This window comes from Chelonoidis abingdonii, unplaced genomic scaffold (genome assembly GCF_003597395.2).
Source record: "Chelonoidis abingdonii isolate Lonesome George unplaced genomic scaffold, CheloAbing_2.0 scaffold0617, whole genome shotgun sequence".
Lineage (NCBI taxonomy): Eukaryota > Metazoa > Chordata > Testudines > Testudinidae > Chelonoidis > Chelonoidis abingdonii.
In genome coordinates this window covers 128,709-142,158 of record NW_027424878.1, presented here as the reverse complement: position 1 = coordinate 142,158, position 13,450 = coordinate 128,709, and the positions used below count along the sequence as shown (strand labels likewise).

Below are 13,450 nucleotides of genomic sequence, written 5' to 3'. Positions count from 1 at the left end.
TAAAGAAGAGTTGATATGCTGAGGTGCTGTATTGCGGAGGCAAATAGAGAGACTAGACAGACAAATCAGTAAGTAGATAGATAGACTAAGACAACAGAAAGAGAAAAGCACAGGTCAGAATGATCTCACCATGTTTATGATCCACATTAAAAAGGGAGGTGAGTTGATCCATATTTTTATTCCTTTATAAAAAAAAAGTTTATCATTTCCATTCCAAAGAACCAGATTCTATCCCTCCTTATCTAGGGGCAGGTCTGTCTACTGAGTCTCATTGACTTCTACCTGCTCACACAGCGACGAGGTAGGAGAGGTGATATCTTTTATTGGACCAACTTCTGTTGGTGAGACAGACAAGTTTTTGAGCCACACAGAGCTCTTCTCTCTCACTCACAGAAGTTGGTCCAATAAAATATATCATCTCACCTGCCTTATCTTTTGAATATCCTGGGATCGAGACAGCTACAGCTACATTGCGTGTGCACACAGAGTAAGATACAGCACAGGGACAATGGTTGGGAACCCAGCTGTTACTTGAATCACCCATCTCTTTCTGTCTCTCTTGGCAGCACTGAGAAAGTTCATTTGTTACACATTATCTGTAATTTTTATTTTTTGGAGAGTGTGGTATGTGTGTGGTTTATGCGACTGGAGAGGAGAAGACACAGAGTTTTAATAAGAATGTAACAGTGGCCCTACTTGTTCAGACCAATAGTCCCCTAATTCAGTTTACTGTCTTCCAATAGTGGTCCATGATAGATGTTTCAGAGGGATTCAACAAAACATTGCAATTTATTGAGTTATCCCTCCCCTCTTGTCCAGTCCCAGCTTCTAGCAGTCAGCAGATTAGGGATACCCAGAGCATGGGGTTGCATCCCTGACCATCTTGGCTAATAGCCATTGAAGGATCTATCCTCCATGGATTTATCTAATTTTTTTTTAATCCAATTATACTTTTAGCCTTCCCAACATCCCCTGGTAATGAGTTCCACAAGCTGATTGTGTGTTTTGTAAAAGGTATTTCCTTACGTTTGTTTAAAACTTGCTGCCTATTAATTTCAGTAGGTGACCCCTGGTTTGTATGGTATGTGAAGGAATATAACATTCCCTTATTCACTTTTTCCACATCATTCATGATTTTGTAGACCTCTGTCATGTCATTTTAATCTCTCCTTATATGGAAGCTGTTTCACACCAATGTTGCCCTTCAATTTTAATATATCTTTTTGTAGGTGGGCCAACTACAACTTGTGGCAAATTGCCAACACTATTATAATGGGTCTCGTGCTTTCTCTTCTTTGAGGGGGGGTTCAGGGCGTCATTTCTTGCCTCTGAATTGGAATATTCATTGCCCCACTAGTGTCCTTGAGGAGGGGAGTGGAGAGGGAGGGACCTGGTCCTGCTCTCTACTCCAGGTCCCAGCCCAGGGGCCCTGAGGGTAGTGGAGAATCACTTGAACTAGAGGTTCCTTCCCCTGGGCTACTTCCCTCTCCTGCCCTTCAGCTTGTGGGGGGCTTCCTGCCCTCTCTCTGCATAAGCCAGGTGCCCCTTACCTAGGGTCTTGGATTTCTTAGCCCACCGCAGCACTCCTCCAAACTTTCCTCTGCTTCTCTTCAAACTGTTCTCTGCTCCAACTCCTTCAAATTTTTCCCTGCTCCAATACCAATCCTTTCTGCTCCAACTCCCACACTGTCTGATTGAAGCAGGGTTTTTTATCTTGTGACTGACTGCAGGTGCTCTAATTGGCTTCAGGTGCTCTAGTTAATCTATAATAAACTTTCTTCCCCTTACAGGGAATAAGGCTCCCTTCTAACACTCTCCTGCTGCCCTCTGGCCATGCTGTGTCACAAACTGCACACATAATTCAAGGTGTGGACATACCGTGCATTTGTATAGTGACATTCTGATATTTTCTGTCTTATTATCTATCCCTTTCTTAATGGTTCCCAACATTCTGTTAGGTTTTTTTTGATGTCCCCTTTCACTGAGCAGATGTTTTTAGAGAACTATCCACGATGAGGCCAAGATCTCTCTTCTTAAGGGATAACAGATCATTTAGATCTATTCATTTTTTTATGTATGTATGGGATCATGTATTCCAATATGCATTACACTGCATTCATCAACACTGAATTTCACCTGTCATTTGTCACTCAGTTACCCAGTTTTGTGAGATTCCCCTTGTAACTCTTCGCAGTTTGTTTGGGCTTAACTATCTTGAGAAATTTTGTATTGTATGCAAACATTTTGTGTGATTTAACCATTTTTTCCAGATCACTTGTATCTGTATTGAAGACCAGTGTTCCCAGTAAAGATCTTTGCCAGGGGCCAGCAATTTATTTCTACCTACTGTGAAATTTCCCTTCACACAGAATCTGCCTGTGTTTATATTCAGGTTCTGATACAAAGTCAATCTCTGTGCTTAGGTATTTGTCTCATGAGTTGATAATGAAGGCGTGGCGATTTTCTCTGTAAGGTCATATGGGGAGAAAAAATAGATGGGACACTGGAGAGAGCATTGGCTTCATTCCCATTTCCATTGAAAACTAATGTTAAAATAACCACTGACGTCTGTGGGGGCAGGATAGATTCTCTTCTATATGTAAAGCCTGATATTCAGACATGCAGAATAATGAGTCAAAAGTCCCGTTGAGTCGGAGTTTAAATGACTTAGGAACGACAGTCCCATTAATTTCTATCAGGCCCCTCTTTTCAAATTTATGTCACAGTGCTGAGAGAATGTTTGCTGGCCCCATTCATTTCTTCTTCTTGAAAAATCCTGATGATTTTAATAGATATGACTCCAAACATACAATACAGATATTAAAGAGTGTTTTCAATAAAATTGTCTAGAATAACTGACAAAATGTAATAGAGAAAGATTATTTTTATAGATTTGGCCAGTTGTCTAGCTATTGCAAATTGTCCATATCGCCATTGGAGTCAATTTTCCAGACCCCATGCTGGTCTAACTCAGTTGTAGCTCTGTTGAAGTCATATGACCAGATTGAAGAGCAAGTGTGGGAATGCCCTCACAGCCTTGTGGTTAGCACCCTCACCCCAGATGCAGAAGTCCCAGGTTCCAGTAACTCTGCTGCACTGCCTCTTTTATTAGGTATCCACAGCGGAACTGGGTCAAGAGGAGAGGCTGAGGGAGCCCCGCAGCAGACTGTCCCTTAGTCACTGGTGGGACCTGATGCTGGGATTTAGGCATCGAAAGGGGCAGTTAGATGCCCAAGTCCTTTTGTGCTTCCAGCCCATATTGTCAATTTAAAAAACACAAATTCCATCCAGCCTCTCTCTCTCTCTCTCGCTCTCTCAATTTACTCTGTTTAAAACACACCTTTTACAGGCGGGAATAGGGCTCTCCTTACATGCATGCTACTTGTCTGAGGATGTGCACATGTTATTGCAATTTACTTTTATGAGAAGTGTTAATTTAATTTTTTTCTGGTCTTCCAGATCAAAGATATTCTAAATAAATGCCAATGGAAAATCAAACCAAAGTGACTGAATTTATTCTGCTGGGACTTTCCAGTGATCCACAGGTGCAGACTTTCCTTTTCTTGATGTTTTTAGTTATTTACCTGGTTACTCTGGTTGGGAATTTATTGATCATGCTGGTGATAAGAGCTGATTCTCACCTTCACACCCCTATGTATTTCTTCCTCTTCCATTTATCTTTTGTTGATATCTGCTATTCCTCCATCACAGTGCCTACAATGTTGATGAACTTCCTAGCAAAGCACAAAATTATTTCGGTCAATGGCTGCGTTACCCAGATGTTCTTCTTTATCCTCTTAGCTGGTACAGAAGTTTTCATTCTTTCAGCAATGGCTTATGACCGCTACGCTGCCATCTGTGACCCATTGTATTACATGGAGATGATGAGCAAAGAGATCTGTGTTCAGCTGGTGAGTGGGGCATGGACCGTAGGGTTTTTATATGCCCTGCTTAACACGATTTTCACCTTCAAGTTAGATTTCTGTGGGCCCAATCAAATCCGCCATTTCAGCTGCGAGCTCCCTCCCCTATTACAACTGTCCTGCACTGATACCTTCACCAATCAAGTGGTGCTTCTCGCTTCTGCTGTGATACTTGGAGCGATCTCCTTCCTCCTCACCCTGATCTCCTACATTCACATCATCTCCACCATCCTGAGGATGCCCTCTGTGCAGAGCAAGCGAAAAGCCTTCTCCACATGCAGCTCCCACCTGATTGTGGTTGGTTTGTTGTACGTGGCAGCTTTCATCCAGTACACAAAGTCCAGATCAGTCTCCTCTGTGGCTGTGGATGAAATGGTCTCCATCCAGTACAGCATCTTGACTCCCATGCTAAACCCCATCATCTACAGCCTGAAAAACAAGGAAGTGAAAACAGCTCTGAGGAATTTATTGGGAAAATTCAAGTTTCTCAAGTAATGTTGAACATAGAACTGTGGATAATTAGTGTTGTGATAAATGAGGGGTGGTGGGAGTTCCCTTACCCAGCCAACCAGTAGCTAAAAAATCCCTCTTAGAAGCTATTCTCTAATTGCTTTACCCATAAAGGATTAAGAAGTCTCACTGCTATGCATAGGTAAAAGGAAGTGAGTGGTCACCTGGCCAAAAGATCCAATGGGAAGGCTAGAACTTTTTAAAATTGAATAACAACTCACCTATTGTCTGTCTGTTGTAATTCTCCTGGAGAGAAGCGGACCGGGCAGATTTATGCTGTGAAAAACTTGGGCCAGGTATGAAAAAATCATTAGTATCATACCTAGAAACTACTCATTTAAACACCAGATATGTAAGTCGATTAGGAAATGTCTAGGAAGACATGATTAGTTTTATCCATTTTATTTCTTGATGGCTTGTGGATTCCTCTGTGTGCTAACTGTTGACAGATGCCTACCGGTGTGGTGCTCTGCTCTGTTCAATGTTGATATCACTCGGCTGCATGCGTGTGTTCCCTCTGTGTGCTGTCCCAGCTCTTCGAAGATAGCTGACACAGCAGACCCGAAAGGAACTCCCATTGACCACAGACTCTAGTAAGGTACGAAGGCACGTCGGCCAGGTTTATTGTTGAAGAGAAACAGTTTCCAGCTCCCCGGCAAACATAGTCCAAGGTGCTGCTAAGGTGCAGCTAGCCAGTAAATATGTGCTTCCTGACAATGGACTCAGCTCAGTCAGTAGCGGGACTTTCCACTGCCCCCTCGGCTGGACAAAGACGCCGCCCCAGGGATGCATTCTTATACACAGGTACAAACAAATTACACGTCATTCCTGACATATTGAGGTGCAACCCCTCTACGTAGCAAGGTACAACCCCTCTACGTAGTAAGGTGCCGCCTCTCACCTTGTACATGTTGTTTCAAACAAAACAACTCTATCCATCATATTACCCTTTTGCACCTGTCATTGGGATGGGTCAGCCAGTTCCTTGTTATCTGTGTGGAATGTACAGTATTAGTGTGTCCTGGTACCGTGTTTATGCTTCAATACACTATGTGGATATATGTTTATGCAACATCAGCCCTTTTCTTGCCAGCTTCTGTGATCAGGGCCTGCCTCTTGCTCACAGCTTAACTTTGCTTTATGTTAGCAAAGTCTTGACCATTACTTTAGTTCAGGCCTCAAGCCTCATACCAGGCCTTTGATACCAAGGTTTATGTCTCAGGGTCTCTACTTACTATACTAACCACAGTGTTTTTGGTTTGCTTGTAAAATTTTAAGCTAGACCTCAAGAAAGCTATTCTTGGTGCTTAATCCTTGTAATTGCTCTTTTAAAATCAAGCAATAGCTGAATTCCCAGATGTATTTTCTTTCCTTTTAAAAAAAAAATAAAACTTACCTTTTTTAAGGACAGAATTGAATTTTTGTGTCTTAGGTTTGTGCACATGTTGTTTAATTAGCTGGTGGCAACAGCTGATTTCCTTTTTTTTTTTCTTTCTCAGCTCTTCCTTGAATGGGTGTGTGTGAAAGGGCTTAAGGGTACCAAACAGGAAGGAATTCCCAAAGTTGGCCTTCCTGGGCTTTCAAAGGGGTTCTGCACTTGGGTAGTGGCAGAATCAACCAATCCAAGGTCAGAAAGAAGCTGTAACCTTGGGAGTTTAATATAAGTGTGGAGTGGCCAGTATTAATTTTAGAATTCTTGAGGGCCCCACCTTCTGCACTTGAAGTGCCAGAGTAGGGAATTAGCCTTGAACAGTATTTGGGACATTCTCAGCTCAGGTAGATGACTGACATTTCGGGCCAAGTCTTCAACTGCTCTAAATCAGCATCGATCCATATTTGGGACATTCTCAGCTCAGGTAGATGACTGACACTTCGGGCCAAGTCTTCTACTGCTCTAAATCAGCATTGATCCTTTGAAGTCAATTGGCCAGATCCCCAGAATATGTAAATCAGCTATAGCTCTACTGGAGCCTGTGACCCTGGCAGAGAAGCTCAGGCTCAGGTTCAATCTGGAGAAATAGGGTAATTCACTCGTGTATGAAGACCAAATAAATGCTAAAAGCTTGTGGTACATTTGAGCAAATTCACGTGTAGGTATAGATTAAAGGGACATGTTAGTGCTATTGTCTTGAGTGATCAACTTGGTGATGTGCATTATACTTCATTAACTCTAGACCAAAAGGATGTACAGTAAAAGCTGTTTTATCTGGCACTTCACCAATTGGAAAGCTCTATAAACCCGCATTTATGATTTTCATTGAACTTCCAGTTTATAGTCTGGTTGGAGGGTGCTGGCAGGGGGCTGGGCCCGTGAGGGGGTTTGGGGCATGGGCTCTGGAAGGGAGTTTGGGTGCAGGAGGGGGCTCGGGGCAGGGGATTGGGGCATGGGAAGGGGTATGGGATGTCGGATCCAGGGACCACTTACCTCGAGTGGTTCCCCGCAAGCAGTAACCTGTCCTGGCTGCTCCTAGACTGGGTGCAGCAGGCAGCTCTGCGCACTGTGCCCCTGTGCCCTGAGTGCTAGCAACACAATTCCCATTGGCTGGGGACTGCAGCCAATGGGAGCTGCAGAGGCGGCAGTACACAGAGCTGCCTGCCACCCCCTCCTGGGGGTAAGTGACATAATGTGTGATGATTTTGGTATTAATAACCTTTCATCACAGAAGTCCATTTTATCTGGGTGCTAATAGAAACCGCCTGTCTAAGAGGATTTTCTGGGGCTTCATGGTGAGCACATATTTATTGCTGGCCTGGTTAAACCAAATGATAGTATATCATCAGTTTTGGGCGTGTGTGCTGACTTATGACAGTCTGACCTGATATTGGCATGCATATTTGTGACCCATATGCAACATTATGACAGAACCAATAGATTTGATCCCCAGTTGGGGTTAGATTCACAAAGGGTCCCAGGCTTCAACGGGAGAGATTGAGAGAGAGACCCACATCAGGACATCCCATGACCCCAGGGGTCAGGAACACACATGGGCGGGGACAGATACCTGTTTAAATGATTTATCCTCATCAGACACTTGAAGCGGGGGTCTCCCTCATCCCAGATAAGACTCCTAAGTGCTGGGATAAAAGTTATGCCAGAGCTCCTCTTCCTAATTCTGTCTCTTTGTTGGAACAAAAAAAAGTGGATATAAATGGCCATGAACAAATTCAGGCTGTAAATGAAAAGAAGGTTTCTCACTGTCAGAGGGGTGCTGTTTTGGAACAGCCTTCGAACAGGAGCTGTAGGGGGACACAACTTAATTAGTTTTCAGAGAGAGATGGATAAATGTATGAGTGTATTTCTTGTGATGGTGTGGGGGAAGAGCTCAGTAGCCATGGGGCTCACTTCTGGTTTATATCTTAGGTTCCTAAAGTTCATGCTTCAGGGTTTTGGGTCAGGAAGGGGATCACCCACCAGCAATGTATATTAGGAGAGGTGTTTATTTGTCTCCTTTCTCTGAAGCATCAGGGATGGCCATGGCTGGAGATGGGCCTCTGAGGTGGCATCCAGCATTCTTTTGTTCAGATGTTTGCCTAGGCTGTTCTTACTCACATAATCAGGGACTAACTGATTGCCAACTAGCTAAGGACACAAAAACTAACAGCCAAAAAAAAAATTAAGTACATCATAGGCAGGAAGACTGCCCAACAACCAGTGGGACCATTGGATGGATGACTGAGGTGCTAAAGGAGCACTCCAGGAAGATAAGGCTGCTGTGGAGAAACTAAATAAATCCTTTGCATTGGTCATCACTGCAGAGGATGGGAGGGAGAATCCCATACCTTAAGTGACAAATCAGAGGAACTGTCCCAGGTTGCAGTGTCAAACTAACTGTAGTCTGTAACTTATCATTTAAATCAGCTTCTGTACCAGATGACTGGAGGATAGCAAATATAATGCCAATTTTTAAAAAGGGCTCCAGAGGTGATCCTGGCAATTACAGGCCTGTAAGCCAAACTTCAGTACCAGAAAAATTGGTTGAAACTATAGTAAGAACAGACTTGTCAGACACAGAGTTGAACATGATTTGTTGGGGAAGACTCAATATGGCACAAGGTCCCTCACCCAAGGCTCTTAAGCAAAGTAAGATGTCATGGGCTAAGAAGGAAGGTCCTCTCATGGATCAGTAATTGTGTTAAAGATAGGAAACAAAGGGTAGGAATAAATGGTCAGTTTTCAGAATGGAGAGAAGTAAATAATGGTGTCCCCCAGGGGTCTGTACTGGGACCAGTGTGGTTCAAAGTATTTATAAATGATCTGAAAAAAAGAGGTAAAAAGTGAGGTGGCAAAATTTTCAGATAATACAAAACTACTCAAGATAGTTAAGTCCCAGGCAGACTGTGAGGAGCTACCAAAGGATCTCAAAAAGCTGGGTGACTGGGCAACAAAATGTCCAATGAAATTCAGTGTTGATAAGTGACAAGTAATGCACATTGGAAAACATAATCCCAGCTATACATACAAAATGATGGGGTCTAAATTAGCTGTTACCACACAAGAAAGAGATCTTGGAGTCATTGTGGATAGTTCTTTGAAAACATCCACTCAATGTGTAGCGGTAGTCAAAAAAGCTAACAAAAAGTTGGGAATGATTAAGAAAGGGGTAGATAATGAGACATAAAATATCATAATACCACTATACAAATCCATGGTACACCCACACCTTGAATACCGAATGCAGTTTTGGTCACCCATCTGAAAAAAATAAATATTAGTATTGTAGAAGGTGCGGAGAAGAGCAACAAAGATAATTAAAGGTATGGAACAGCTTCCACATGAGGAAAGATTGAAAAGACTGGGACTAATCAGTTTAGAAAACAGAGATGACTAAGGAGGAGTTCTATAAAATCATGAAAATGTAGCAAAAGTGAATAAGGAAGTGTTATTCACCCCTTCACGTTTCACAAGAGCTAGGGGTCACTAAATGAAATTAATAGGCAGCAGGTTTAAAACAAATAAAATGAAGTATTTTTCACAAAATTCACAATCAATCTGTGGAACTCCTCGCCAGAGGATGTTGTGAAGGCCAAGACTATAACAAGGTTAAAAAAAGAACTAGATACATTCATGCAGGATATGTCCATCAATGGCTATTCGCCAGGATGGGCAGGAATACAACTCCATGCTCTGGATTTCCATAAACCCCTGACTGCCTCTGAATGATAGAGGATGGATCACTCAATAATTGACCTGTTCTCTTCATTCCCTCTGAAGCACCTGGCATTGGTCACCTGACGTGTGATGGAGGAGCACAGGTCCCCAGGGACTCTCATCCAGCGCATTTCACTTCTATTTGTTACTATTTCTATTTTAAATATATATATTTTTTAATTTTCCATTTACAAATATTTTCTTGTATGCATTTTGTTTTAAATATCATTATATTATTTTTATTACATTTTATATTTATTACTTTGATGCTATAATCTTTGGTTTTGTTTTATTTTTATGTTTTTACAGTTAATTTTATTTTTATTTTATAATTTTATAGTGTTTTTTCTTACTTTATGTCCTTTTGATTTAGTTTATTTTACTTTTTTATATTGTATTTTTACTTCTATTTCTTTTATAATTTTAGAATGTTTATTATTTTGATTTTATATCCTTTTCATTTATATTATTATCTGTAAGTCTATATAATTTTATTTCTTTTTAAATTTATTGTTAAAATTATATGTATTCACAAAGCTAAATTTCACTGAAAAGAACACTGTTCCAATGGAAAGCTTTGAGTTTAATGAATCAAACACATTCCTGATGGAATGTTGTTCCATTAGAAAATTTCCAATCAGCATCCAATTTCCACTAATCCTATTGATATTGATTTTACACAAACTCTGAATACAGGGGTGAGGCAGTGATCCGAGGGTCAGGGTCTCTGGAATGTGAAGGGTTTCGGGGACCTTGAGGTTTTGGAAGATTGGATTGGTTTTGAAAACATCTCAAAGAGTTTTCCTCTGCCTAGAGCACCAATGGGAATTCTGTGGGCCTGACGTTAGTGGAGAGATGACCCGAAAAAAACATAGAGGAAATTCACAGTCTATTTATAGAGCCTAGCTCTTACTGAGGATAATTTATTAAAAGTTATTACTAGAGATAATTTTGATAATATCTAACCTGGGTTTGCGGTTTGAAGCCTGCACCTCTTCAATCACATCAACATTGTAAAGGTGTGTGGAGTTCGTGGGGTGGCTATTTGATCATGTTTGTGGATAGCAAGAAGATCCAGTTATTATGATGAACCAGGTTGTGATGCCATAGATTACGGGTGCTGTGTTATCGATTTCCTTTTGAGAAATCTTCTATTCCTGAAGGAACGGGACACCTCAGCTCTGCTTTTAACACACAGCACTTGGATCAGAGGGAAAGCAAATAGAAATTTATTTAAGGAAGATCTGAGATTCAAATGGTAGCCAGAAGAAGTATTAAAAAGAAAGGGTTACATAGACAATAAAACATCAAAACACATAAGAGTCTCAACTTAGCTATAACATGATATCCTCCTGTCTATGAAGTTTAGCTCAGCCAAAGTGGTTCTCCTACCAGCATTTACTTTAAACATATTCTGTAGGTGAAGGACACGGAGTGAGTCCAAAAATTTATTGCCATCTCTCTCCTGCTGGTTTATAAACCTCCCTCTCTCAGAAGATGTTACAATCCCTTCATTGCTAATTCACTGAACTGTAAAAATGGGAGTCCATTGTGACCCATACAATACTCAATTTACTACATATATTCAGACTGTTTATTGACTTCTGGTGACCGGCCCCAACTCACAAGCCATAAATAAAGAACATAATTTTCATAATTCTTCACATATTATCAGTACATCTCACAATGCTGATGATGACCAGCGTGACATGGGCTTTCTGTTGCCACCTTCCATGGCGCCCTTTGCTGAACTAGTTTGTGGAGAGTAGACCCAGAGGATACCTCAACCATTATTCACCCTGTGTCTTCTGCCAGTGGGCAACAAGCAGCCCCTGGGCCGCAACATGAGATGCATAGGGAGAGCTAGGGGCCTGAGAATGGAATCCACAAAACCCAGCACTTAGGTTGGGAGTTGCTTAATCTAGCCAAGACCAGATGCTGACATGAGGAGTGCATACTAAGCCATGCCCCTCAGAGAGATCGGCACCAAAATCTGGGCTTCAGGGAGGTGCATTTCTCCACTGGCGAGCTATGAACTGGAAACACAAAACAGCTAGAGGGAGAAGAGCTCTCCTTTAAAACTTGTAGTCCCCGTGGCTAGGGACCTCACCCCAGGTGTAGGAGGAGACCCTAGTTCATTTCCCCTTCCCTTGGGTTTATTCTCAGAAACAGAAAGTTAGATTCTTAGGGAACTTACAACAAACAGTTTGGTGTCTAGTGAATTGAGGGTTAAGTGGCAGCTAAGTGTGTGTATGGGGGGAGGTTGTGGATCACAGCAGTGCCTAAATATGAAGTTTAGGTGCCTAAGTCCCTTGGTGGGTCTGGCCTTTGGTGACCATCCCAGAAATCATGAAAACCTCTAAGTCCATAGGTTACTTCAAGTAAATCAGTAGGTGCCATTTTTTCCCCTCCAACTCTCCTTTCTACACACAGGTTTAGATAACCCTTATCACCTGTGACCCACTCTGAGCAAGTTACAACGCACGCCTCTGACAAACTGGTGTGCAAGATTCTGCTTCTTGGGTGAAGGGGCTGAGATTACAGCATCTCCATGTCATTTCACCTTCAGTCCATTCATTCATGAAAGCCACATATTTCCTGACAGCTTTTCTGAAGGCCAACTGGACATCTTTGTTTCTCAGGCTGTAGATCAGGAGATTGAGCAGGGGCGTCAGGACTGTGTAGCAAATAGGGAGAACACTTTGTTGAGCTCCCTCAGCTTCTCAGTTTTTGGTAAGATATAGACAATCATCAGGGTCCCATAGAAAATGGTCACCACAATGAGGTGGGAGGAGCAGATAGAAAAGGTCTTTTGTCTCCCAGTGGTGGAAGGGATTCTCAGGATGGCAATTATGATATAAACGTAGGATGTCATGGTCAACAGAAATGGAGGTAAAGTAAATAAAACAGAGCCCCAAAAGGTCACAAATTCCATCTTATGGGTATCACTGCAGGACAGTTTTATCATTGGGGTGAGATCACAAAAGAAATGGTCAATTTCATTAGGGCCACAGAAAATTAACCGTGACATTAAAATTATGACAATGATAACAGCCAAAAATGCACTTACCCAAGAGCCAGCTGCTAGCTGGAAGCAGAACCTGTTATTCATACGGGTTCCATAGTGCAGTGGTTTGCATATTGCTAAATACCGATCATAAGACATTGCAGCTAGGAGGTAACATTCTGTGTCAACTAGAGAACCAAAGAAATATAATTGTATTAGGCAACCAGTTACAGAAATGGTTCTGTCCCCAGTCAGGAAACTGGCCAGCATCCTCGGTAGGATGGTGGAGGTGTAGCAGATCTCCAAGCAGGACAGATTCCCCAGGAAGAAGTACATGGAGGTGTGAAGGTGCTGATCAGTCACAACTAGCACCATGATGAGGATGTTCCCAGCCATGGTCACAACATAGATCACTAAGAACAGCAGGAAGAGAAAAATCTGCAGTTCAGGATGATTTCCAAATCCCAGGAGGATGAATTCTGTGATGGATGTTTGATTTCTCCATTTTCTGTTTGCCATTGGTTGCATCTAAGAATCACAGAGCAAATCAGAATAGAATTTGCAGATCATGTTTTATTTTAGTGAGCATCCTTACACCTCATTATAGAAATATTCAAAACTTCACTGCCAGGGAACTGAGTTGCCTCAATTTGGAGCAGATTTTTCATATTCTGGTGCCCTATTTCAAAGAAAACGAAATCAGACAGGTTGCTTCTTTAATCAAAGACCTGGCCGGTGCTATGAATGTTTAAAAGTTCTGCTTTTATATTCTACCTCTTGAGATGAAAAATGTCCCTCTTTGGCTAGGTTTCCAGTACAGTGTAGATATACCCATAGCAACTAACCCAGCGTTTGTGAATT

The 13,450-nt window shown here is 41.9% G+C and overlaps 2 protein-coding genes across 2 annotated transcripts; one reads left to right on the top strand and one right to left on the bottom strand.

Moving 5' to 3' along the window:
• The first annotated feature begins 3,479 nt into the window (after positions 1-3,479).
• Positions 3,480-4,418, top strand: LOC116832165 (olfactory receptor 5V1-like). Its single transcript, XM_032792694.1, has one exon. It carries the CDS (start codon positions 3,480-3,482, stop codon positions 4,416-4,418), a length of 939 nt encoding a protein of 312 aa, XP_032648585.1.
• Positions 4,419-12,253: 7,835 nt separating this feature from the next.
• On the bottom strand, positions 12,254-13,117 carry LOC116832164 (olfactory receptor 10A7-like). Its single transcript, XM_032792693.2, has one exon. The coding sequence runs from the start codon at positions 13,115-13,117 to the stop codon at positions 12,254-12,256; it is 864 nt and encodes a 287-aa protein (XP_032648584.2).
• Positions 13,118-13,450: the final 333 nt, after the last annotated feature.

What these genes read in the sequence shown, in the direction of transcription:
- LOC116832165 (XM_032792694.1), top strand. Translation starts at nt 3,480, where the DNA reads ATGCCAATGGAAAATCAAACCAAAGTGACTGAATTTATTCTGCTGGGA.
- LOC116832164 (XM_032792693.2), bottom strand. Translation starts at nt 13,117, where the DNA reads ATGCAACCAATGGCAAACAGAAAATGGAGAAATCAAACATCCATCACA.